Here is a 23,698-nt window from a genome sequence, read left to right on the forward strand (position 1 = left end):
GATCCAATATCCCCTCCATCTCAAAGACCACCTACTTCTATCTCCATAATATTAAGTGCCTCAGCCCATCTGCCGCTGATAACCTATGCCTGTCACCTCCAGATTCAAGTATTCCAATGATCTTCTGGCTGGCCTCCCATCCTCCACAATCATCAGCTATTTCAAAACTCTGCTGCCAGTATCCTATTCCATACTAAATTCTGCTCATCCATCATCCCTGTCCTCGTTGAACCTACATTGGCTCCTGGTCTGCCAATGCCTCATATTTAAAATTCTTATCTTTGTGTTTAAATATCTTCATGACCTTGCCCCCCGCCCCTCCCCCTATCTTTGTAACTTCCTCCAACCGCTCCCTCCCCAGAACCCTCCATTTCTTTGCCTCTGGCCTTCTGTGCATCCCCCGCTTCCTTCACCCCACGGTTGGCGGCCGTGCCTTCAGTCGCCCAGGCTCCACGCTCTAGAATTTCCCTCAAACTCCTCCACCTCTCTCGCCTTCTTTAAGACCCTCCTTAAAACCCCACTTCTTTGACCAAGCTTTTGGTCACTCCTCCCAATATTTCCTTCTTTGGCTTGGACCCCATATTTTTGATTATGCCTGTGAAACACCTTGAGCCAATTTTCTGCATCAAAGGCGCTATATAAATGTAAGTTGTTGTTAGCTGGCGGGCAAGTGGTTGGGAGGTGGAATGTTGGGTGGTAGTTTTCTTTATCAGCTGGTTGTCACGTCTCCACATAGTGGAATACCTGGCTGAGATTAGCAGCTCCCCATTATGCAGCAACCAGACTATGACTGTGGCTAAGGCTTAACTTCAAACCAGTTTCTCATTCTGTGATGCAACTATTTGAGAACAAAAATGTCAGTTGTTTTGTTGTCACTCTTACGTAGAGGGCGCGGACTGTGCAAATAAGTTATTACATTAGGGATCACTTACTTACATTCCTTCATTACATTTGTAATTGATTAATTATCTATTGAATAACATTAATAAACTTGCAGAATGAGTGTGCAATTGGCAAATGAATTTCAATATAGATAAGTGTGAGGTGGTGCATTTTGGTAGGAAGAATAAGGAGGCCACATACTGATTGGAAAATAAGAGTCTAAACGGGATGAGGAGCAAAGGGATCTAGGGGTACAGATATACAAATTACTAAAAGTAGCAACACAGGTTAATATGGCCATAAAAAAGCCAAATCAAGCACTCAGGTTCATTTCTAGAGGGAAAAAATTGAAAAGCAGAGAAGTTATGTTAAACTTGTATAGAACCTGGGCTGAGATTATCTGGATCCCAGTTTGAAATCTTTGGTCTCCAGAAAAAAATGCAAAAAAACCCACCAATTCTTAAAGCTGAGAGCTGCAAGTTCACTTTTCTTCTATTTTTATTAGCAAACTCAAAGGGAGAGCAGTTCACGTCATTCAAATAACCAGCCAGCAGCAGCTTCCATCAAACATCATGGGAACATTAAGTGATGAGAAAATTTCTTCAGGACACTCAGATTGTGTTGTATGGAGCAGTCTGTCTTTTGAACCTCTATCGTCATCCACTCAACCTATAATTCACATTCTTCTTTTCAGAACACTACTGAGACAGAGTCCCTTGATATTCCGGTATGATATCAATGCTCATTCACAGAGCACAAAGTGCACACAAATATACAGCATTGATTTAGAACCAATAAATTATGGCCTAGAAATCTATTGGAATTATTCGGGGAGGTAACTAAATTAGTAGACTAGGGTTATTCATTGCGTATTTGGATTTCAAAAGGCATTTGATAATGTTCTGCATGTGAGACTTTTGGAGAACCATTACATTCTTGGAATAAATAGTAAATTAGCTAGATTTAAAACTCTGAATTCCCTGTTCATACTAAGCATAAACTATATAAAGGGGAGAACTTAGAATAAAGAAAAATGTATTAATTATTTTGAGGTATCTGATGATGGGTATAACAAAAGGGATTGGGTAAATTAAGTGAATGGTTAGCAATAGCAATTGCATTTTTAATGCAGATAAATTTAAGGTAATATGCATGGAACAAATTAGGTCAAATGTGCATGCAATGAACAGGTGTCTGTTTGCAAGGTTGGAAAAAAATTTGAGTGTGTGTAGTGACCATTCATTGAAAGTATCTAGTCAGTGTGTGGCTGTGAGCCTGATCAAGTACTGGAGTGCATCTCAAAGGAATTTAATGCAAGTCAAGTAAATTGTTTTAACTCACTGATGAGGCTACATTTGGGATATCACACGCAATTTTGGACACACACTCGGATTTCTGCCAACGTTACAGTGGGAGATCAGGGAACCCCTTTGATGTTTCTGTTGTGCATTGGTGACCACACCCTGTATTCAAGGTGTGGCCTAATCACAGCCCAATACAGCTCTGGCACAACGGTGTCTTCAGCTGTCTAGGCCCCATGCTCTGAAATTCTCTGTCTCGCCACCTCTCTCGTCCTTTTAAGACTCCTAAAAACCTATTTCTTTGACCAAGCTTATAGCCTCCCCTCCTAAGATCTCCTTCTTTGGCTCAGTGTCAATTTTTGTCTGATTACGCTTCTGTGAAGTGCCCTGATACGTTTCCCTCTGCTAAAGGCACTATAGAAATGCAAGTTGCTGTGTCGGACTTAAAACTCTACAGATTTCATAACACAGCTCAGCATTCCATTTGCTTTGTTTATTGCTGATCTGCAAGAACTAGACATGGTCAGTGTAGCATCTATTATCACTTCCAGATCTCTTTCAGCCTCTCCTTTAGCTAGTTCAACACCATTCAGTATGTTCTCATTTTTCTTCCAATGTGCAAAAGCTTGCAGTTATTTGTATATCAAACCACTTGGAAATATTGTCTAGGTCCTTCTGTAATTCTTTGGCTAGTCAATCATATTTTGCTGCCCCCCCCTCCCCGTGATTAGGATCAGGTGAAATTTATCCAGAGTGACACAGATTATCAATTGATTCAAACAGATAAATTGATTTTTATTTCCATCCATTTTCTTCTTTCTCTACGGTGTTGACTCCTCATTGGTGTATGGTTCCATTGGCACTTGTTATCCGTTGGTGCCTTCTTAAGTGGCCATTCTTCACTTGAGAGCCTAGACTATATGTGCTGACTGGCTTCTTGACTGCAGAAACACGACAGCTATGCCGGATCCTGTCCTGACCCAACTTCCACATGTGCACTTCCAGTGAGGGCCACAGGATAGATATCAAGAGCAGGGATCCTGGTTGATACTCCCTCTCTTAACTCTGTGGCACTAAGGGAAATGGCACTGTTTCTACTGCCTCCATGGTTGAGATCTGCTAACTTATTGCTCAAATTTTTATACCAAAATGAGTGACCAACAATCTTGATGAATGACACTTGGCAAATTATAATGCACATATTTGAATGATTTGCAGAACTTTTAATAAATGTGAAGAATGAGTATCAGAAATAGTGAAATTTAAAACCAGACTTATTTCATAGCATCAAACAGGAACAGACCATTTAAAACTACGGTGAAAATAGGATTGAATTTGAAATAATTTAACAAGAACACTTCAGTGAATACTTAAAATCAAGTTAAATGTGCTTCAATCAATTTAATAATAAAATCTTGAAACTATTATTGGCAGTGATCTTCATTTTCTGTTCTGGTGACAGAATAATCTGATTTTTGAATGCTTTAGATCTGTGACAATGTCAACCACATTCATGCACACACAAGCTATTAAACCTAGCATTATTCTCAAAAGTATAATAAACTATTAAACTAGAAATAGCTCACATATTATATAGTTAAAATAAACACAAATATACAGCAACTGGAGTTTGTGAATACCTGCTCTTACTAAAAACTGAATGGAATTGCCCAATTATTCTTATACTGATGTAAAATCCAATTGAAAAATTCACTAACATCGTGTAAAAATGAAAGTCAACTACTGTCATTAGAGATGTTGTTTGGGATTGAAGACTAAAAGACACCAAATTACTTGAAATGTTGCACAAACATGCAACAATGATAGATTTTTTAAAAAGCATTTTCAGTGTTTCTTAAAACTGAAACATCTAACCATTTGACATAATCAGCAACGAAAAATCAAACAATGCACAGAAACAACTTCTTCCCCGATCTTTTATCGCAGACTCTCTTTTATTCATATGCTTAAAAAGCATAATGAAAATAAGGGGATTCGTGGAATCACACTGTGAAGTCAAAATGGATAGAAAAAATTACATCCACAAGGCTAGCAATTTTCGTTTCAGATTATTCCAATACCACTGGCTAAAACTGCACCCATCTGCTGAATCCTATGATAAAAAGCTTGTAATAATTAAAATGGCATGATAAAGTGACAGTAGCACTTCAGCCAATATTTAAAATTTTAAAAAAGTTTACAGATGCTCGAGGTTAGTTGTGTGTTAGTTATGTAATCAATATTCCACTTGGTTCCAATTGTGAGATCTCAGTCGTGGAGCTACAGTAGAACGAACGGTAATTGTGTCTTGTCAAGGACGGCCATGGATACCATGAATAGTATTTTCTATAGATTTCAACGGTTCAGTGCTACAGGAATTCAACATAATTTCGTGGAATAAGTCCTGTTTTGCCATTGAGGGTTCCTTCTAGCCAACCAGGTTCTCGTGAAGAGTGAACTGTGGAATGAACAAAATAAAGAATAATAATTTTTTTTTGAAAAAGATAAAGTAAACAGCTATACTACACACAACAGGTAAATAATCTATCTTTTTACATCAGTAAATACAGTGCACACAACAATAAGTGCACCAAAGTGGTGCACATTGAGGAGAGGGGTGGCCCCTGCAGAGGGCTACAACTGCCAGGGCAGATCTAACAAAGATAATATTGCGTACAGCAGTAACATTGAGACAGCTTTGTTTAGTAAATATGTGAGGATTAGTTTATGTCACAACCGTGCAAATAGTTATCCATCAGACCGCAAATGAAAAGGCACCCAGGATTAAGTCATGGAACAGGTAGAATGACCTTGGCTTCTTTGCTGCAAATTGGTAACAGGGCAGAAGGAACGCCACCGTTTATGTAGCAATCATTGATTGGTCACCTGTTTGCTTTGGGTCTTTGAACCACAGGAAACAAATAACCATCGAGACTTCCCAAATTGCTTCATACAAGTGACACAGTAACATGGTTCTACGAGCATCTAAATAGTGAAAGCAATGCTCCACTAGTTGGTGACGTAAAATAACAAAAGGGTAATTCTTGGTCCAAATGAAACTGAGAAGAAACTTTTTTTTAATGGAAAATCTGAGTGTGTCTTAAGCAATTCGCAGTCAGAATTCCAAATCAGATAATGGTTGATCAACAATAAGGCCTTCCAATTCACTAATTCTGCACACACAAACTAAAAGTTTAGTTTTCCACGTAACAAACTGAAGATGACACATTCAATGGGGTTCAAATGCTGGCAATGTTAATTTTTGAAAGACTAAAGATCCCAATTCAAAACAGTGAAGGTCTTTCTGGGCACAATTTTCTAATGGCTTTTATAAAACTAGACACCAATGGATCGGCCAATGAACTAACACAAACTTGTCATAAAAGACCAAAATTGCTGCAATGTGAATCTGAATAGAACTGGACTTTAAACCAACTTCAAATAAATGCTAGAAATGGTCCAGAACGTGAGGGACATCAAGACCATCACTGCAAAAAACATTTTCTACTACGTTGTAAGCCCCATTAGTGGATGGCCTTGTGAATGGACGAAGATATTTATCACTAAAGACTGGAGACCCTGCTCTAACAGTCATCACTTTTCAATAACTGGGGAGTAAACCATAACACCTCTGGGATGGGACAGAATATTGAACTTCCCCCAACCTCAAGTGAGAGAAGAAATCTAAGAATATGATATCCTGTCTCCATTCTCTGCCTGGATGACCAAGATCTTAGTTTGCAAAGCCAATTAGGGGTTTTCAAGATAATTTTTCTACTTCATTTGTGGGACGCAGGGAAATGGATGAACTGCAAACAGAGATGAAGTGGGGACACCATTTGGCCTCTGACACGACATCTATGCGAAAGCAGAAACTCAGAAGCTGTCTGAACAGCTGAATAGGTTCTTTCTGGGCACCCTAAATCCTGAATATTTCTGGAATCCCCTCTAGGTGGATCTTCCACTCAAAAGGATAAATTGTGTTGTACTCATATACACGCCCTAATAAGGACAGCACCACTGCCAGCTGTTTCAGCGATGTATGGACAGATGGTGATACTCCCATTCTCAATGAAAACCTAGAAAGAAAGGAAAATTGCAGGCTGGCTGGCTAAAAACTCCAACTATGAAAACTATACGGACTATCTAATCTAACCTACACTCAAGGGGAGGCCGAAACCTTCTCCAAATCCAACAGCGGGTGGTGAATGTGAGAACTGAGAACACAAACTTTTTGGCTGGGGAAAAACAATGGCGCGATATTAACCCTCCTCCCCCCCACCCCCCATGACGAACAGGAGAGGGTGGGGGGGTTAGAAATTTTAAAACGGTGAATGCGCCCCCAACCCACCGTGTACGCACCTGTCGCCTTTTTTATGGCGGTGGGTTTCGTGCTGTGCGAGTGACCCGCTGTTGAGAGGAGGGACATTTCATTAACATATGTAAATCAGCCTCCTACAGTGCAATTGGGAGCCTGACATATATTTAACAGTTGCGTGCGGGTTTCCCAGGGCTCGGGAAACCCAGCAGTAAAAGGGAGGTGAGAGCTGCCGGCTCAAGAAGGTTAAGTGCCTTTTACAGCACTTCTGAAGAGGAGTCCCCGGCCCCTCAAGGAAACCTTCTGCCTCCCCTCTGCTGATCGTGGCCTGTCTCCCCCCACCTCAAGCTCTCACTCCATCCCTCCCCCAATGGCCTCCCTCCCCCCCTCCAAGCCCCGATCGCTTGTTCCCTCCCACTTCACGATTGCCAGGGACCGTCCCCAAGAGTTCCTGGCTGCGGCCTCCTGCCACTGGTTTTCCTGCCTGGCAGCCGGCCAATTTCAGGGAAGAAGAAAAATTAATGGCAGGACCTCCATGTGCTCGGCCTTACTGGGTTTTCCTGTGTTACCGCACTCCCCCAGCACCCTCTCCACCTCCCTGTAAATATCAGGGCCAAAGTATGTGAAATGTCCAGATCGTGGGGTTTTATAGAGAAAGGGAGTAGGTGACCACTGGCCATCCATAACATATGCACTTTATGCATGCTACGTATGTCGTTTCTTCAGAACCGATCAAGATAGGTTTAACTCCTATGGTGTATGGAGGATGTTTAATGAAGCGAATAACTTTGGAGTAACTATATTTCTATTAAGTAAGGGGTACAATGTGTTTCACACCTGAGGAAAATAATCCAACATCTCAGGTTACACTCACCATTTTCAAATATTGCTCCCACTTTGAAGGATAACTCAGAGTTGTGTTCTGCTTCACACGAGTAAACAGCCTTGGCTTTCTGGCTTGGAACCCTGAAAAATAAATGAGTCATCACCTCGCTGGAGAGAATTCTAGCAGCAATATTTTGTTAACCAATAAATGGTCTGTGATTACAAATAGCAAATGCGGTTGCTGCATAACTAATTTCAAACAGATTCAGAGTACAACAGCAAACTATACTTAAAAACCAGAGCATTTTCTAAACCAGTTATTAAAGTGACTTCTACCAATGCCAACGACAATTATTTAACTGATCTCATTTTAATGTCACCAGATACATACAGCACAAGGGTTGAGAGGACAAGATAACATTTTCTCTAAAGGGCCTGTGTACAGTCTGGAATTGATCAGCAAGCACCAGTCTCTAACAAGATTTTTTTTGTGTAAAATATAAGATCAATAATTAGTTCCAAGCAATTTCCAACTTAGGTTATTAAAGAAATAAAACAGAAAATGAAACACTCAGGTCAGGCAGCATCTGTGGAGAAAGGACAGTTATTAGAGGATTGTTCTGATGAAGGGAGTGCATGTCAAGTAACATTCCTACAGACGGGCACTCTGGGATTTTAGAAAAAAATTATAGAATTATCTTCTTTAACAAAAATCAAAAGAAATGTTCAAACACTTTCCCCCTCACGAGAGGTCCTTATCTTTGGTCAGAACTCCCATTTCATCCTCTTTTTCATGAGTATCCCTGTGACTTCTGGGAAACCTAAAAATTGATCTTATACATTTACTCCAAGGATAATAAACATAAACTCGACTATAATTAACTCAGTTATCTTGATTTTTAAATTGAGAAACCAATGTAAAGGGCTAAGGTCAATAATGCAGGTCTCCACCAATGCTGAAAGGAGTAAAAGAGATGAGGTAAATCAGAAGGTGATTGTGTGATGCTGAGGTTTTAAAAGCATCAAGACTATAGGATAGAAAGACTGAGAAGGGAAGGAGTTCCACAGTTTGATTAGGAAACTGTACAATGAGTTTCAATTTAAACAGAGTGAGAACTATACAGCAGATGAGCATTCAGAATGATGTATTTGTAGCTCAGGAGGAAGAGGAGCAGAAATTGTGGGTGTGGTAGCCTAGTTACTCTACTAGCAACCTGGAGGTTGAGAGTTCAAATCCTGCCAATTTGTGGGCTAGCACCAGAAAGATTATGATGAAAGCTGCCAGATTGTTGAAAAAAAAACCAACTGATTCACTGATGTCCTCACAATGGAAGGGAACCTGCCACTCCAGCCTGGTCTGACCAACACATAACTCCAGTCCCACAATGTGAGCCTGACTGTTAATACCCTCTGAAATGGGCTAGCAAACTACTCAGTTGTGAAAGAACTGCAACAAGACAAATATTAGGTGGCTCTATCGGCAACAACCCAGGCATTAGATCAGGACAAGACTCTGGCAATCTCTTGGTACATTCTGTCCCACCAGCAAGATAGATCCAACAGAGGTGGGGGCAATGTTATCTAGATAGGTGGACCTGGGAATCTTCAACATTGACTCTGGACCACATGGTTTCAAACCAAACAAGACCAGGGAAACCTCCTGCTGATTAACACCTACCGCACCCCTCTCAACTGACGGATCAGTGTACTTCCATGTTGAACACCACTTGGAACACTGAGGGAAGCAAGGGCACAAAATATACTCTAAGTGGGGGATTCCAATGTCCACCGCCAAGAATTGCTTGGTAGTACCATTATTGACCTAGCTGGCTGAGGCCTGGAGGACATGGCTACCAGACTGAGCTTGCATCAAGTGATCAGTTAATCAACATGAGGGCATAACTTGCTTGACCTTTTACTCACTGGCCTGCCTGTCACAGACACATTGATCCACTGTATCATTGGTAGGAATGACCACACAGCCTTTGTGAATACAAAGTTTCATCTCCACAGTGAGGGACACCTTCCAAATGCAATGTGGCACAAATACTGCATTAAGCAGGACAGATTAAGGACAGATCTAGCAGCCCAAAACCAGGGCTTCCAGGAGGCATTATAGACCATCAGCAGCAGAATACCACCACAATATGTAATCTCATGGCTCAGCACATCTCTCATTTTTTTGATCATTATCAAGCCAGATAAAGCCTAGTTTAATGTGGAGTGCAGAAGGGTGTGCCAGAGGCAGCACCAGGCAAACCTTGCATTAAGGTACCAATCCAGTGAAGCTACAACACAGCACTACTTGCATGCTAAACACCAAAAGCAGCAGGTTATAGACAGAGCCAAGCGGTTCCACAAACAATGGATCCGAGCAAAACTTTGTAATCCTAACACATCCAGTTGAGAGTACGCTTGTAAAAAGTAAGTCGAGTCTCAAATACCCACTACATACTGATAGATCTGCTGTAAATATTGAGACTCGAGATTTATTCAGGAGGGCAAATTGCATGGTAATTCTGTACTGTAAAGAATAGTTTCAAGTTATAGGCGTATCTAGTTAGTGCCTTCCCTCACGTAAGAAGCTGCATTTTACAGAACTTGTAGCATAATGACCAAAGAACTTTGATGCATTCACTTCACTGCTTTTCTAATAAGTACCTATGCATGCCAGGCCAGAGTATATTTTCTCCACCACCTGTTACAACAATGTCAACAGGGTAAACTTTATTCTTTGGACTTCGATCCACTGAACTGCACTGAATTTGGCCCATAAACCAGCAAAAGCATAATCAAATAGCTCTGTCTGTTATCCAAGCAGCAATAATGACTAAGGAATCAACCTTTTACCTAGTGCCAACTATTATAGTCTAAATAAAACAGCTTTCCATACCCATTTGGAGGTTTGTCACTTGTGGCAATCACGGGTGGGAACTGGAAAGATGGTGAAGACGGTGAAGTTGGTGAAGAATTGAACCAAGAAACCATTGATATAGATGAACTGGTGAGATAAATCAAAACAGTTTCATTACAGTGAACCATGAATTTTTATCAAAGTAGATCGACATTGCATTGCTAAAATTAGATTTTGATTTCTACATATATTGTAGCATTTGAAGCTTAAAATTTGTTGTCATACTTAACAGGCTAGATGACAGAGAACTGTCTCAAAAAAGCACAAGTTATACTGTGCAGACTGCTGTGTACACATACTCCCCAGATTAGCCCCAGTGTACTGCAGGAACTTGAGCAGGAGAAATACCAACACAGCAGCAAGAACATATACTTGAAATAAAAAATTTCCAAAGCTTTGAAACTCATATTATTGGAGGCACTTTTATGAAAATAAATTTGAAAATGCTCCATAAGTCACTGATTATCCTGGCAAATAATGGTCGTTATGGTGGCACCAGCAGTTAACTGAAAATACACTTTTTCCCCTTCAAAAATACAATATTTGTTGAAAGTATTTATTAAACTTTTGAAAATCCAGTAGTTCAGAAAATCTGTTCAAATGTGCCTTTGGCTATTAACCATTTTTCCATGAAATTGTATTTCTTTCATGTGACCTTTGAACTAGAAAAAGATGTGGTATTCTAACTGCAGAATTGGAATTAAAAGGACTACGACACAAACTAAATGTAGGTTTACATTGTCCTGGTGACAGTCTGTTGAAACTTGTCTGCCAATAAAAGGATTAGTTTAGTTTACCAACTTTTACACTGGAATCAAAAAAGCTCAATCTGTATTGGCCACCTTTAAAAAAACACTGTTCTGGATAACCAGGCAACTGACCAATTGATGACATTATTGCAGACAATTGTTCTCATAAGGAAAGGATAAGGTTCCATGGGTTATAATCTGTTTTCATTTTGAGTGTCGAGTCTCTAATCTAAAGTAAGTCATTAAAAATTACCCAATCGTGCCTGCTGACATAATCTGTATGGCAGTCAGACCCAGAGCCAAATATATAGTCATTTTAGTCTAATTAGTTTTATTTGCAAACAAGTATCAGCTCTCTTTTAACGAATAGAACACTGAATGTTTTTAAAGGGTCTACACAATAGTACTTCAATCCTTGTTTGAGATGACACTGTATTAAATAGTGAACAAAATCATCTGATAAATTGACAGACATAATAGCCTATATAAAATTTCTGAAGATGTCTGTCATCCTGAACAACTATGTAGAAAAAAAAATTAAGTAATGCACTAGGATTTTTCAGTGTTAATAGGCTATTCCAAGAGTGAGTGAGTGAGTAGATGTATTTGTTTGGACCTCAGGTACAACTTGTGCCTATATATCTCCCCAAACTCAAGTTGTGCTTTACAATCAAACAGAAGTTATGATTTCTGAAAACATATTCTGTATGTTAAATAATGAGAAAGAAAAAAAGTTATTTTTGGTGCTCAAGGCTTAGCAAAATCATCTGAAATCAAACTGGAATTGAATTAAAAAAGGCCAAAAAACATTTGTACACATGACTTTTTTGTAAATTATTTTTTTTTAAAAAGAACATTAAAGCAACAGATAAAACACAACACAATGACTACTTTGGCCACCAACATCAATAAATACAACAACTAAAACCTTAGCTACACCATCTTACATTTGCAATACAATATTATAATATGGTACTGTTACACTGATAATGCTTTTGCCCAGTTTACTATGTGTACACCTAGAAAGAGGGGCTAAAAAAGAAGAAAAAAAGAAAAACTACTTTTATAATCGGTGGCAGAGGGGTGTTTGCACCACCAATTCTGGAGGCAAGCACCTCACTGAACTGGATTACTAGGTCAAATAACAGGTCATCCTGGCAGCTGGATTTAGCAAACCTGGCAGTTTTACGTTGAGGCTGCTAAATATAAAAGAGCCTAAGGAGACACTCAAGAGAGGCTGGGTAAAGAGAAGATAGCATCACTTACTATATACAGAATGGGCTGGAATTTGCTGGAAAAAAGGTGTGTGAACGATGCACGCTGTTATTAATGTACAAATCGGCCAGCAACATGAGGTGAGGAAGAGATACACCGTGAATTGTGAATCGCCACAAGTTACTGGACAATTTGCACCGCTCCGCTGTTAGTTGCGCGAAAATGGCAATTTGCTCTTAACCTCCCCGTGATTTTCATGAAGTTGCTGCATTTGCACATTAATTGCCTATTGAACCCGCCATGGAAAGTTACGTCTAGTAATTAACAGTGTAAATAATCCTTTAACTATGTGATAATTGTTAATGACTGCTAATCAACCTCTCATGCCCAGAGGGTGAACAATTATAAGTGCGGAGTCTCATTCCTTCAGGTTGTGAATTGTTTCAGATTTTAAAAATGTGAAATTTTAAATTTTGTTTTTTACTTTTCTGTTCTGTCTCTTTTTTCTCTCTCTCTCTTAATCCAATCTTTCTTTCCCTCTCTTTCTGTACCTGATTTGACATTGAATTCACCCACTCTAATTCACCCCCCTTCTCAGTCCATCCTCTGTTTACTTCTCAATCCTTAAAAATCATTGGTTAAGGAGTTACACTATGAGTCCCGTCATTCACCAAGGCCCCAGATGACCTGTAGCCCTCTCCACGCCATTATCAGCTCGCACTTCCAGAAACTTACAGGACAAAACATTTTTGAGCTGAAGGGTACAGGAAAAAGTCTAACTAACCAGGCATGCCATGAGACACCCCGCTCCAGCAAATTCTGGCCCCAATATGTTTCAAAACAGATCTGGATACTTTGGAATTATGAAGCAGTTTAACTCTGGTGAGAATTGTTGAAATATATGTCTGCCCGTTCAATGATGGGTATATCTATGCATTAAAACATTAACACTGATGTTCTACCATTTTTTTAAACATGATATCACTATGATTACATATTGCAGTGCTGATCATATCAGGAGCTACAAGTGTATTATTTTAGTTTCTGCACAAGTACTAAACCCACACTGTAAATATTTGTGGTAACACAAACTTGCTGTGTCGACAAATCTGGTGCTCACTTGCAAAGTGGGGGGTGAAGAGAAAAGTTATCTTCTGCCAACTCATCAGATTCTCCTCCACACCATGCACCAGTCTCTGGCTCTTAAACCAGCCAACCAAGAGGAGTGGATAAAGTGCACAAGTCAACTTATTGTCAGATTCCATCTGCTGTCCACCTCTCCCCGCCCCCACTAAAGAGAAACCTTTTGCAGAAGTGCTTCACCTTAGCCTAATACTCGCCCAAGTGGCCTAGCCAAAATTAAGGAACTGGGAGGGGGAAGAGGAAGAGCTGAATTCATTAGGAGAAACTGCATTCTACCATTCACACACTGACATACTGAGTCATATCGCTTCCAGCCAGTATCAATTGTACTTTGAAGTGTAAATGTGATTTTAACAATTCAAATACATAATCAGAATGAAACCTTGGAAATTATAGAAAGAGGTGATGGGTAACTTTACAGAATGGAAAACAACTTGTCCAAGTATTTCACGGTGATGATCATCAGAATACTTTTGAGATGTCTGTCAGCTAAGTTCATCACAGATATAATCTTGAGTTTTGGTAGCACTGTACGATGGTGGTTTGTCTTTGCAACCTTTAATCCTGCAAGTAAAGCAGTTAACTATTTCTAAACAAAAAAATCTTGTAAAAAAATGTTGCAACATTTTAGGCCAAACTTTCTGTTCTTCCCTTCTTTATTAAGGTTTTTACAAACCTTGCACAATTCCCTAGCTCAAAGGGTACAGAAATTGTCTGCCTTTGTCCTTGCCACTCAGCAACCAGCTCCCAAGACATCTGCAGCAACAGCTCTTGGATACCCGTCATCTAATAATCCTTCTAAACCCCCCATCTTCCCCCCACCCTTGGCTGCAGGCGGAAAAGAGGAAAAAGGGAGGAAAAACCTTGAATTCTACTCACGGCGTGCCATGAGATAGCTAAACTTAAACATTCTGTATTGCAAATATTTAACAAATGTGTCGTAACATCTCTGTACATTAAATCACCATGGAAAAGGTTTCAATTACCTGGTGTGTGAGGACATGTTTTGAACAGTGCTAAAACACGACACAAACTCATCATTTCACTTGATTTGCTGAATCCACTCTGCTCAAGTGCTCCACCATGCTTTCATGTGGTATTTATTTCGGAACAAGTTCCAGTTTTTAAATAAAAAGCACTAATATATTTAGATTTTACATAATTGCATGTCCAGGATGCTGCCATTTGGCTTCTCATGGGAATTATAGTACATTCACCATATAAAGACACCATCTGGTATCTTTCAGGAACTGCAGCAAAAACAAGAGCTGTGTTCTAAGTGAAAACAGACAAAGTTTACAAAATCAAAACATTTGAATGATTAACCAAAACACAGAATATTCTTTAAAACTATGATCCTGTTTTTAGCTCACTTCCATAAGAAAAACAAACTTAAAATTGATTTTATGAAAAAATTGATCTTTGCATTGGTAATGGTAAGTATTCTAGTCATTAAAATAATGCAAGAAAAGAAACGGCCTCAAAGCAGATAAAACAGTTTGGTAGAAAAGAATATTTTAACTCGTTTGCCAGTAATGTATCGTCTGGCAATACCACTTTCAGAGTGCTGATAGCTATATCCATTGTTTACCATCATTAAAAATGCACATTATTTAAGTTCACACACAATTTCATTGAAAGTAGGTGATAATAATGCTAAATCAGATTCTTTCAGAAAAAGATGCAAATGTTTCAATGATTCTGGATGAGGTAGCAGTCACATTTAAAAATGCATTAAAAAAAAATCACGTCGCGTTTATGCTGCAGGGTTGCCTCCGATGGCAAGGAATGACAATCATGCAAGTTAAACTGTCTAATCTTCTCGTCATTAGAAGCAACTAAATTCTCCTGAACACGATTTTCACTCAATGCTTCTTTTATATTTCAATGGAAGTAACTCAGTAATTATGTTGGTACTGAGCTCACCAAGTTTAAACGCTGAAAGCACATTGCTGGCCTGTATGGGCAGACCGACAGCTCATGCCCCGAGCACCCATGTCCCAAAATGGTACACTCAACCGCCAGCGAGTCCTGTTTATTGTTATCCTAGTGATAGTTTGGGATCAAGGCAGTGAGTGAAAACCATATTCCACAAGGGTTTTGCTGCCTCCTACGGCAAGCAGGTCAGATTGTTTAAAACTACATGGTAACCACTGCATAGTTATTTAATTTTTTAATGCATATTTAAGATACTCCAGATTTATGGAAGTTTAACCGGCTATGCTTTGAATAGCATTTGCTTATTTCACTGAAGGAACCTGTTTTAGCATTATTCATATCTATAGGCAGTAACAATGTAATCATAGAATCAGAATTGATACAGCACAGAAGGAGGCCATTTGGCCCATTGAGCGGCTCTTTGTAAGAGCAATCCAGTTAGTCCCACTCCCCCACTCTTTCCCCATGGCCCTACCAATTTTTTCCCTTCAAATATTTATCCAATTGCTTTTTGAAAGCCATGATTAAATCTGCTTCCACCACCCTTTCAGGCAGCACATTCCAGATCATGCCTGCTTGCTGCGTAAAAAAGTTTTCCCTCACGTCGCCTTTGGTTCTTTTGGCAATCACCTTAAATCTGTGCCATGAGAATGTAATCTCGAGAATGAGAAATTCAGGCATGAACAGTAGCATTGAAGTCAGTTTCTTGACTTTGGGAATCCATCCCACAGTATAATTGGAGCAGACTTGGCAGAACAGAAACCAGCACAGTTAAAGCAGTTTAGTAATGGAGAAGTGTATAAGAATGAAGAATTTTACAAAGTTCCCATTTCAAAAATGAAGAATCAAACTTACGGAGAAGATGTGCAATCAGTGGCATCTACATTGCTAGAACGGACACGGTTCCTGGCTTGCTCTGGGGGGCTGTTGGAGTTGGAGGATGTTGTAGTTATCGAGGAGTGGGAGGAAATGGATTCCATGCTTCCACTTGGAGTATTATCTACGACGCTGTTAGGATTCTCAGCTAAAAGTAAAATGACTCAGTGAAAAAACTATACATCACACAGCAAAAGTAGGAAAACAAATGCATCTGAATACATTTTTGAAAAATCAAACTGCAATAAAAATGTGCCATTTTAAAATAATGCTGCAAATTTCCACCTGGTTCTCCCGATCACTACTGATCCTATAAAACAAGTATGTTTTCATTAAGTTACAAATTGTAGTACAAAATGCTGACACAACAGCAACATTCTAAAAGATTTAGGCCATCAAAATATAATTGTATTGGCACTGTAAGGGAAACAACAAAAGCAAAGACTGGTCAGGTACACAATGACCTTTATTTGCCTAAATCACATAAAACATCTTACATCAACTACGAATACAGTATAACATGTTAAAGATTACAACATCTTAAAAAGGTGAATATGGTGTAACATTTTTAAAAAATAAACAAAAATGCTCACGTCTCATGAGTATGGAAATGGTGTGAGATGGTAAAATTGTACCATAATGTATGAAAGATTTAAGAGCCACATCGTGGCAAGTGGCATTATCCATCAAAACCAACTCCTTCCTCCGCGTGTTGTCATCCTGGCATTGAAAGACCGCAGCCGCTTTCCGAAAATTGTTTGAATGATTCAAGCATTAGGCCTGTTTTCATAACCGGGTGGAAAAGTTTACACATTTTTAAAGCAATGAGAGCTCTTGCATTTCCAGATCACGAGAGGTTTTACCTTGTCTGAGCCCATTTGGTTAGTGCGTAACAACAATGTAAGATGTTCTTTACTCATTTTGCCACGGCTCACCTTCTCTCTGTTTTTTTTGTAGAGGTTTGACCAGGCAGGGCACGATAGATGTCATCACAATTGTAAATGTAGTCAGGTGGATACTCTGCAAACAATCCCGGCAACACCTCCTCAGTCCGTGCCTCAGCAGCAGCTTTCTCACTGTCCACTTTTTACCGCACAGCTTTTCAAAAACAAGGTTGTGTCTCACTTTCTAGCGGCACGGGAATCCATTTGATGCTTCAAAGCTTTCTACACTGAGTTCTTTAGCAAGCTCATTATCTTTCAACAGGTAGCCGTCAAGTGGGATTTTCTGAGCTCTTTTGTGAAGCTACCTAAGCAGAGCTTCATCAACATCAGCCATCTTACTTTCATACTTCTGTTTCCTATCCCAGTTCTCATTCAGAATTCGAGAACCCTGAGATTCAGCAATGTCATGTTTCTGTGCGACTAGCTTTTGAATCCTTAATTCCTTCAAACTGTTCAAAACATCCACTTGCTTGCGCTTTTTTCGTTTAGCCATCTGGAAAATCAACTTCCATTTTTCCCTCACCCACACACCAACAAACAGGTGGAAACCAGGTAAAACCGGTTCTTAGGTACACTGACCACTGAACCCAGTCGGATTGAGAGGTGAAAGCCTCAGCTTCAAAGGTAACAAGTCTCGTTAAAGAGGGATTCCTGTGTGTCACTCTTGCATACAAGCAGGAACTTCAATAAATGAAATTGCAGTAAAACAAACTTTTCACAATTGGAAGGAGGGTGGGGAAAAAAAAACAGGACTTTAGAAATGGTTGCGTTAAAACAGGAATTGCAATTAAGAGAGTTGCAAGTAAACAGGCACAACTGTATTTCAAAACTGTCATGAGAACCTAGTGCAGGAATATCCAACTTTTTGATGCTGGGGTCAGATACACGTCTCCCGACTAGTGAACGGACTGCGTGGTGGACAACTTGTGGCCTAGTGTGTAAAAGGTCCACGGTTTGCTCCGACCGTGTACCAAGTTTGCTGATCTCAGCTGGGTCAGCAACTGGTGCGCAGCAATTTGATTCAGTGCTCCTGGTGGATGGGAGGGGGAGGGGAAACAATTTTAGCCAGAGCTCCTGTTCCAACCAGTGAAATCTGTTGACTGGTGTACATGGATGTCAGGTGGGGAATGGAACAAGCTTAGATGCAATGTCCTCCATAGACAAATATTCTGACACTGTCTCAGCTCATATCTGAAGAATGGCCAGTTAGACAAGGCGTTTGAGAGCTGCTAGTGCCAGTGAAACCAGTAAGACTCAATACCTTCAGGGCAGAAGGGGAGAAAACTGCCAAAAAAAATCATTTCAGAAATGTTACTAAATCTTGGAACGAAGCCAATTCTTCCAAATGTTTTAAAATTATTTTAATCTTCGCAAATGCAATTTTTAACATTCTTACGTGCGGGGTGGGGGGGGGAGTGGAATGGGGAAAGTTGGAATGAGGGCAAGAAAAAAGGAGTAGATAGTGAAAGAAAAATGACTAATCTGTACCCTTGCAAAATGCTTTTAGAACGGATCCAAGTGTATTCTGTACTTGGACACAACTCAATGTGACTTTAACAAACATGCAATTTCACTCTACTTGGTACTCTACTTATTCTGTACCATTTGAATTCAGATGGCCAGTAACTGTGGGTTCCCACAATCTACTCATTTGTGCACCTGTAAGGCAAGGTTGGCTGTGCACTGCAGCAACTATAACTCATGGTTAAAGAATAACGAATACCTCTGACATACTATAGGCCATCCAAGGTTCTAACCAAGAGGTCCAACTGAACTGCAAGAGTGATGCTAAAAGTCATCAGAATCTCGAGATTAAAGCACAAACGTTAAAATCAGTTTCCGGCATTCTTTATAACACGGAAAGCTTCAATTTATGTGGAGGGAGTGTTCCTTTTCATTTTTGTCCTGTAAGTATAAACAAACCTAAATACACATAGGTAAAAATAAGAAAAAAAATCTGCAAATGTTGAAATCTGAAATAAAAACAGAAAATGTTGGAACTATGCTCTGTCTGCCCTCTCAGGTGGACGTAAAAGATCCCATAGCACTATGCGAAGAGGAGCAGGGGAGTTCTCCCAGCGTCCTGGCCAATATTTATCCCTCAACTAACACCACCAAAAACAGGTTATCTGGTCATTTATCTCATTGCCATTTGTGGGACCTTGCTTTGTGCAAATTTACTTCCACCCTCCAACAGTGACAGCACTTCAAAATATTTCATTAGCTGCAAAGTGCTTTGAGATGTCTTGGGGTTGTGAAAGGTGCTATATAAATGCAAGTTTTTCTTTAACTTTTTTTTTATTCGTTCACGGGATATGGGCATCGCTGGCAAAGCTAGCATATATTGCCCATCCCTAATTGCCCTTGAGAAGGTGATGGTGAGCCACCTTCTTGAACCGCTGCAGTCCGTGTGGTGAAGGTTCTCCCACAGTGCTGTTAAGAAGGGAGTTCCAGGATTTTGACCCAGCGACGATGAAGGAACGGCGATATATTTCCAAGTCAGGATGGTGTGTTACTTGGAGGGGAACGTGCAGGTGGTGTTGTTCCCATGTGCCTGCTGCCCTTGTCCTTCTGGGTGGTAGAGGTCGCGGGTTTGGGAGGTGCTGTCGAAGAAGACTTGGCGAGTTGCTGCAGTGCAATGGGTCCTCCTCCATTTTTTTAAAGAGAAAGGACGTGTTAATGGTTTCAGGTGTATACTAGTAACCACGTGACAAGCTTTATTTATATTTGTTCTTGGGATGTGGGTGGCACTGACAAGGCCACATTTATTGTCCATCCCTAGTTGCCCTGAAGGCATTAAGAGTCAATCATGTACTGTGGGACGGGAGTCACATGTAGGCCAGATCAGGTACGGGTGGCATGTTCCCTTTGCTGAAGGACAATAGTGAATCGGTTGGGTTTTTACAACAACCCAGCAGCTTTCATGGTCATTTTATCTGGTGCCAGTTCACAAATTACCAGATTTAATTAATTCTGTTTCCCAACTTGCCATGGTGGGATTTGAACTCACAGCCTCTGGATTGCTTGATGGCTGTGTTCAAGCAGTTAAAATTGGAGAGGAGAGCTTTTCCCAAAGCTATTTGATGAGATATGTTTTTTGAAGAAGCTTCAAGTACTTGGGGGTACAGGCAGTTGTGAAACATTGCTTGGTTGGGGGTGGGGGGAGAAGAGAACAACAGTTATTGAAGTACTCTTCATGCTTTACAATTTGGCCCTTTATTGAGGCAACTTTTGCAGAGGCTTCAGGAAAGTGAAAGCAGTTCCAAAAACTAATATATACAAAGTACAAGAATACAATAGTTTAACCTTCAAAAGAACAGCATCATGTGACAAGTATTGAGTACAACCACTTTTTTTTCTTTCCAGCAGATTACTGGCACAATAACACAGTATATGTCAATGGCATTTTGAGATAAAAAGAAAATACTGCAAAATTATGAAAATCTAAAATAAAATCTGTTCACAGCCTAATGAACCCATCAAATGCCTCTGTGACAGGAGTCCGTTTCTTCGCCCCTCTCCTCCCTTCCTCATTTAGTTCAGTATCGTAAGGGGATTTACTTATCTTCCAGTTTGGATGTAGGATCTACACCTGAAATGCTAATCCATCTTTTCTCTTTACAAATGCTGACAAACCTGTATTTCCACCACTTTTAGTTATATTAATACTTTGCTTATTCAGTGCAGGTTTTGTACAAATTATTAAATACATACACACTCACTATAAAAAAATTGCTGTGCACCAGTCTTAATTCAGATTTTAACTGAGGACAGTAAGTGAATATCCATCCATTTCAGGGGTGATCCATAACATTACTGCCAACTAGATTGATTTTTTTCCCTTCCTTTTCCCATCAAATTTCTCCTTTGACCTCTCTGAAAGCATTGATTCTTTGCTTGGGCGCCAAGCATGCTGAAATGTCTAACCCAACTGTGAGCCTAGACGGTGAGCGTCATCAGGTTATTTGACCACAAAAGACAACACGGCCAAACTTGATCCAGTCCTCACTCGACCTCTATGTAGGCACAATTCCAGTAGGGTCACTGGATAGTGATCAGAAGCAGGGTTCTTGGCTGATTTTCCCTCTCTCACTGAGGAGCACTGAGGCTAATTGTAGTACCTCTTATTGCTACAAAAACAGAAAATGCTGGAAACACACAGCTGGCCAGCCAACATCCGTGGAGAGAAGGGACAAGTTAATGTCTTGTGTGTGAACCCTTCTGCACAAAAACAAATGTTAACAGGCCCGATAATAACCCGGGGTGGTGGGGTGGGTGGAAAAGAGAGCGGGTCAGAAACCAGGAAGGAGTGTCAGCATGTCAGAATATCCAATTGCAACATGGATACCTAATTATCATTTTACTTCCGGTTTTGCGTCTCCAATGTGCGTTAGCGGCCATGATGCGCACCCACGTGACACCATCTCAACGGGATTATTTAAAGGGCCAATTCAAAGATGGAACTTGGAGGAGTTGGGAGGTCTTGGAAAGAGATGGCAAATGTACAAGATGGACTCAGGATGTCCAAAGGCTGCACCCTGTTTTAACGATGCCTTACTTGAGGTACTGCTGGGTGCAGTAATGAGCAGGAAGGAGGTAATCTTCCCCAGCAGCAGGAAGAAACAACCATCGGCTGCCACCAAGAAGGCATGGTTAGAGGTGGCTGAGGAGGTCAGCAGCAGGCGTATAATGCCCCATTGTAAGATTGTGCCCTTGCTCATTAGTATTGTGGGCAAGTGAAATAGCTATAATGGTGTGGGTATGTATATCTTTTGATATATATATATGATTTTGTGTAGTTAAATAATCTGGTGCTGGATGTGTAAATCAAGCAGGACTGATATCAGGGCAAGAAGCTCACAAAATCATTAACTTGCAGGAAAGGCAGCCTTAGCATTCCGCCTTCTGGCCAGTTTACATGAATAAGCTAAAAGATGAAACAAACAAACATCTTGGGTAGGGCTGGGAATCTTATCAGATGGTGGGTAGTCGTAAAAAAATGAAGCCTTATAGGCTGGTCCAGGACACCAATACTAGTAGTTTGAGGAGTCAAAGAAGGCCTGGGGGAAGATGGATTCCCAGCCTCGACAAAGGCAAAAACAGTCTTAAGCCACTGTGTAAAGTGATGATTAGTTAAGACCAGAGGTGGGACACTAGTTGTTTTTGCAGACCCCTGAAAGGTGGGAGACAGTGGGGAAGGCTGGCCCTTTTTCCTTAAAGAAACAAAGAATTCGAGGCACCAATGGACACCTCGCCTTTTTGGAAGACCCCAATAGTACAAGGGCCCATGTCAATAGCTAATCCTGGGTCCACCCACAAAAGGGGCATAAAAAGAGCCTCCTGCACTGATATCAGGTTGTAGAGACTGAGCAGGAGTAATGTAACTTTGACGAACAATCCGGATCAATAGAAGTGGCTCCAGGCAGAGCAGAACTGAGGACGAGGAGTCCAAGAGGTCACCCTAGGCAGGCAGAAGACGTGTGAATCGACGAAGATATCCCAGGCGGGGTGGAAAGCACACTTTCTTCAAGACTTCTGGACAGACACTGCGGAATGGGTGATATGATCTCTTGCTCTGTATTGTAAACCACTGCCCCAACACTGTGTGTGTGTTGGTCCTTTTGTGAATTTCAATAAAGCACCTATTTACCAAATTGGAGTCAGGTCAATTACTGATAACAGAGTAAAATCTCACACCGTACCTGGATCCAGTGTAAGAAGCGATTTAATGACCTAACCATGTCAGAAAAGGTGAGTAGAGCTGCAGATTCACCTACATCCTGTAGTGTACCGCCCAGCCCCTCACTCTGTCAAGCATACTCCATCACATCACTCCTCACACCCACTTAAGTTTGAAGCGTACCCTTCGTTCACTTTCAATGTACTTCCTCACCTCCTCATTTATCCGTCCACCACTGCCACTCACGCCAATCCTTATGCAATATGATGCATATGCCTGATAGTCACCCTAACCCAATGCATTGCATCCAATGGGTGAAGGCATGACTTACAGACACTCATAGGTCCGTTGTTCCCCCGTTGCAGAAGAAAGCACAAAACAAAAGAGAGAGGGAGAGGACTGGAGGTGGGCCTCCACAGATTGTGAGGAGGATTCCTTGGAGATCAGTGGCATATCTGCACCCCTGACCATCAAAGATGGAGAGATTGGGACTTTGCAGCTGCCTGGTGATAGAATTAAATATCCCCAACCCACATCTCCGAGAAGACTCACTCATGTTGACTTGATTTCAGCAACGAGTGAAATATGATCATCTTAATTATGCTAAGTAGTAACATTTTATACTGCCATTACAAATTCATATCAGTCTCTTCTCTCCTCCAGGGCCTTCACGTGCGGTAAAGCAGTCCGAGGACTTTCTGGACGGTGATTCCTCAGAGGAGCTGATTCCTTCCGAGGTTGCACCATCACAAGACACATGCTTACCAGGCACCAGCGCAGATACGAGCACCTCAGTGGGTCCTGTTAGGCAGTTAGCTGGGTTTTCACCTGATGAGTCACAGTTCACAAGTGAACACGAGCAGAGAGTGGTGGCAGGTTCAGCTGTGGAGAGTCCGCGTCGGAGGGCGCACTC

The 23,698-nt window shown here is 40.7% G+C and overlaps 1 protein-coding gene across 3 annotated transcripts in view; it reads right to left on the minus strand.

Annotated features, from left to right (window-relative positions):
* Nucleotides 1–4,119: 4,119 nt before the first annotated feature.
* arhgap10 (Rho GTPase activating protein 10) overlaps nucleotides 4,120–23,698 on the minus strand; it is a 197,935-nt gene continuing 178,356 nt past the window's right edge. For 2 of the 3 annotated variants that reach the window (XM_067992209.1, XM_067992222.1), the window contains exons 20-23: nucleotides 16,141–16,309; nucleotides 10,220–10,327; nucleotides 7,376–7,467; nucleotides 4,120–4,641 (exon numbers count right to left, since the gene is read on the minus strand). In XM_067992209.1, coding sequence (XP_067848310.1) covers nucleotides 4,553–4,641; nucleotides 7,376–7,467; nucleotides 10,220–10,327; nucleotides 16,141–16,309 — 458 coding nt within the window. In that variant the 3' untranslated portion in view covers nucleotides 4,120–4,552. The remainder of the gene's footprint in view (nucleotides 4,642–7,375; nucleotides 7,468–10,219; nucleotides 10,328–16,140; nucleotides 16,310–23,698) is intronic. The other variant, XM_067992215.1, reaches the window with a different exon arrangement.

This window comes from Heptranchias perlo, chromosome 1 (assembly GCF_035084215.1).
Source record: "Heptranchias perlo isolate sHepPer1 chromosome 1, sHepPer1.hap1, whole genome shotgun sequence".
NCBI classification, from domain to species: domain Eukaryota; kingdom Metazoa; phylum Chordata; class Chondrichthyes; order Hexanchiformes; family Hexanchidae; genus Heptranchias; species Heptranchias perlo.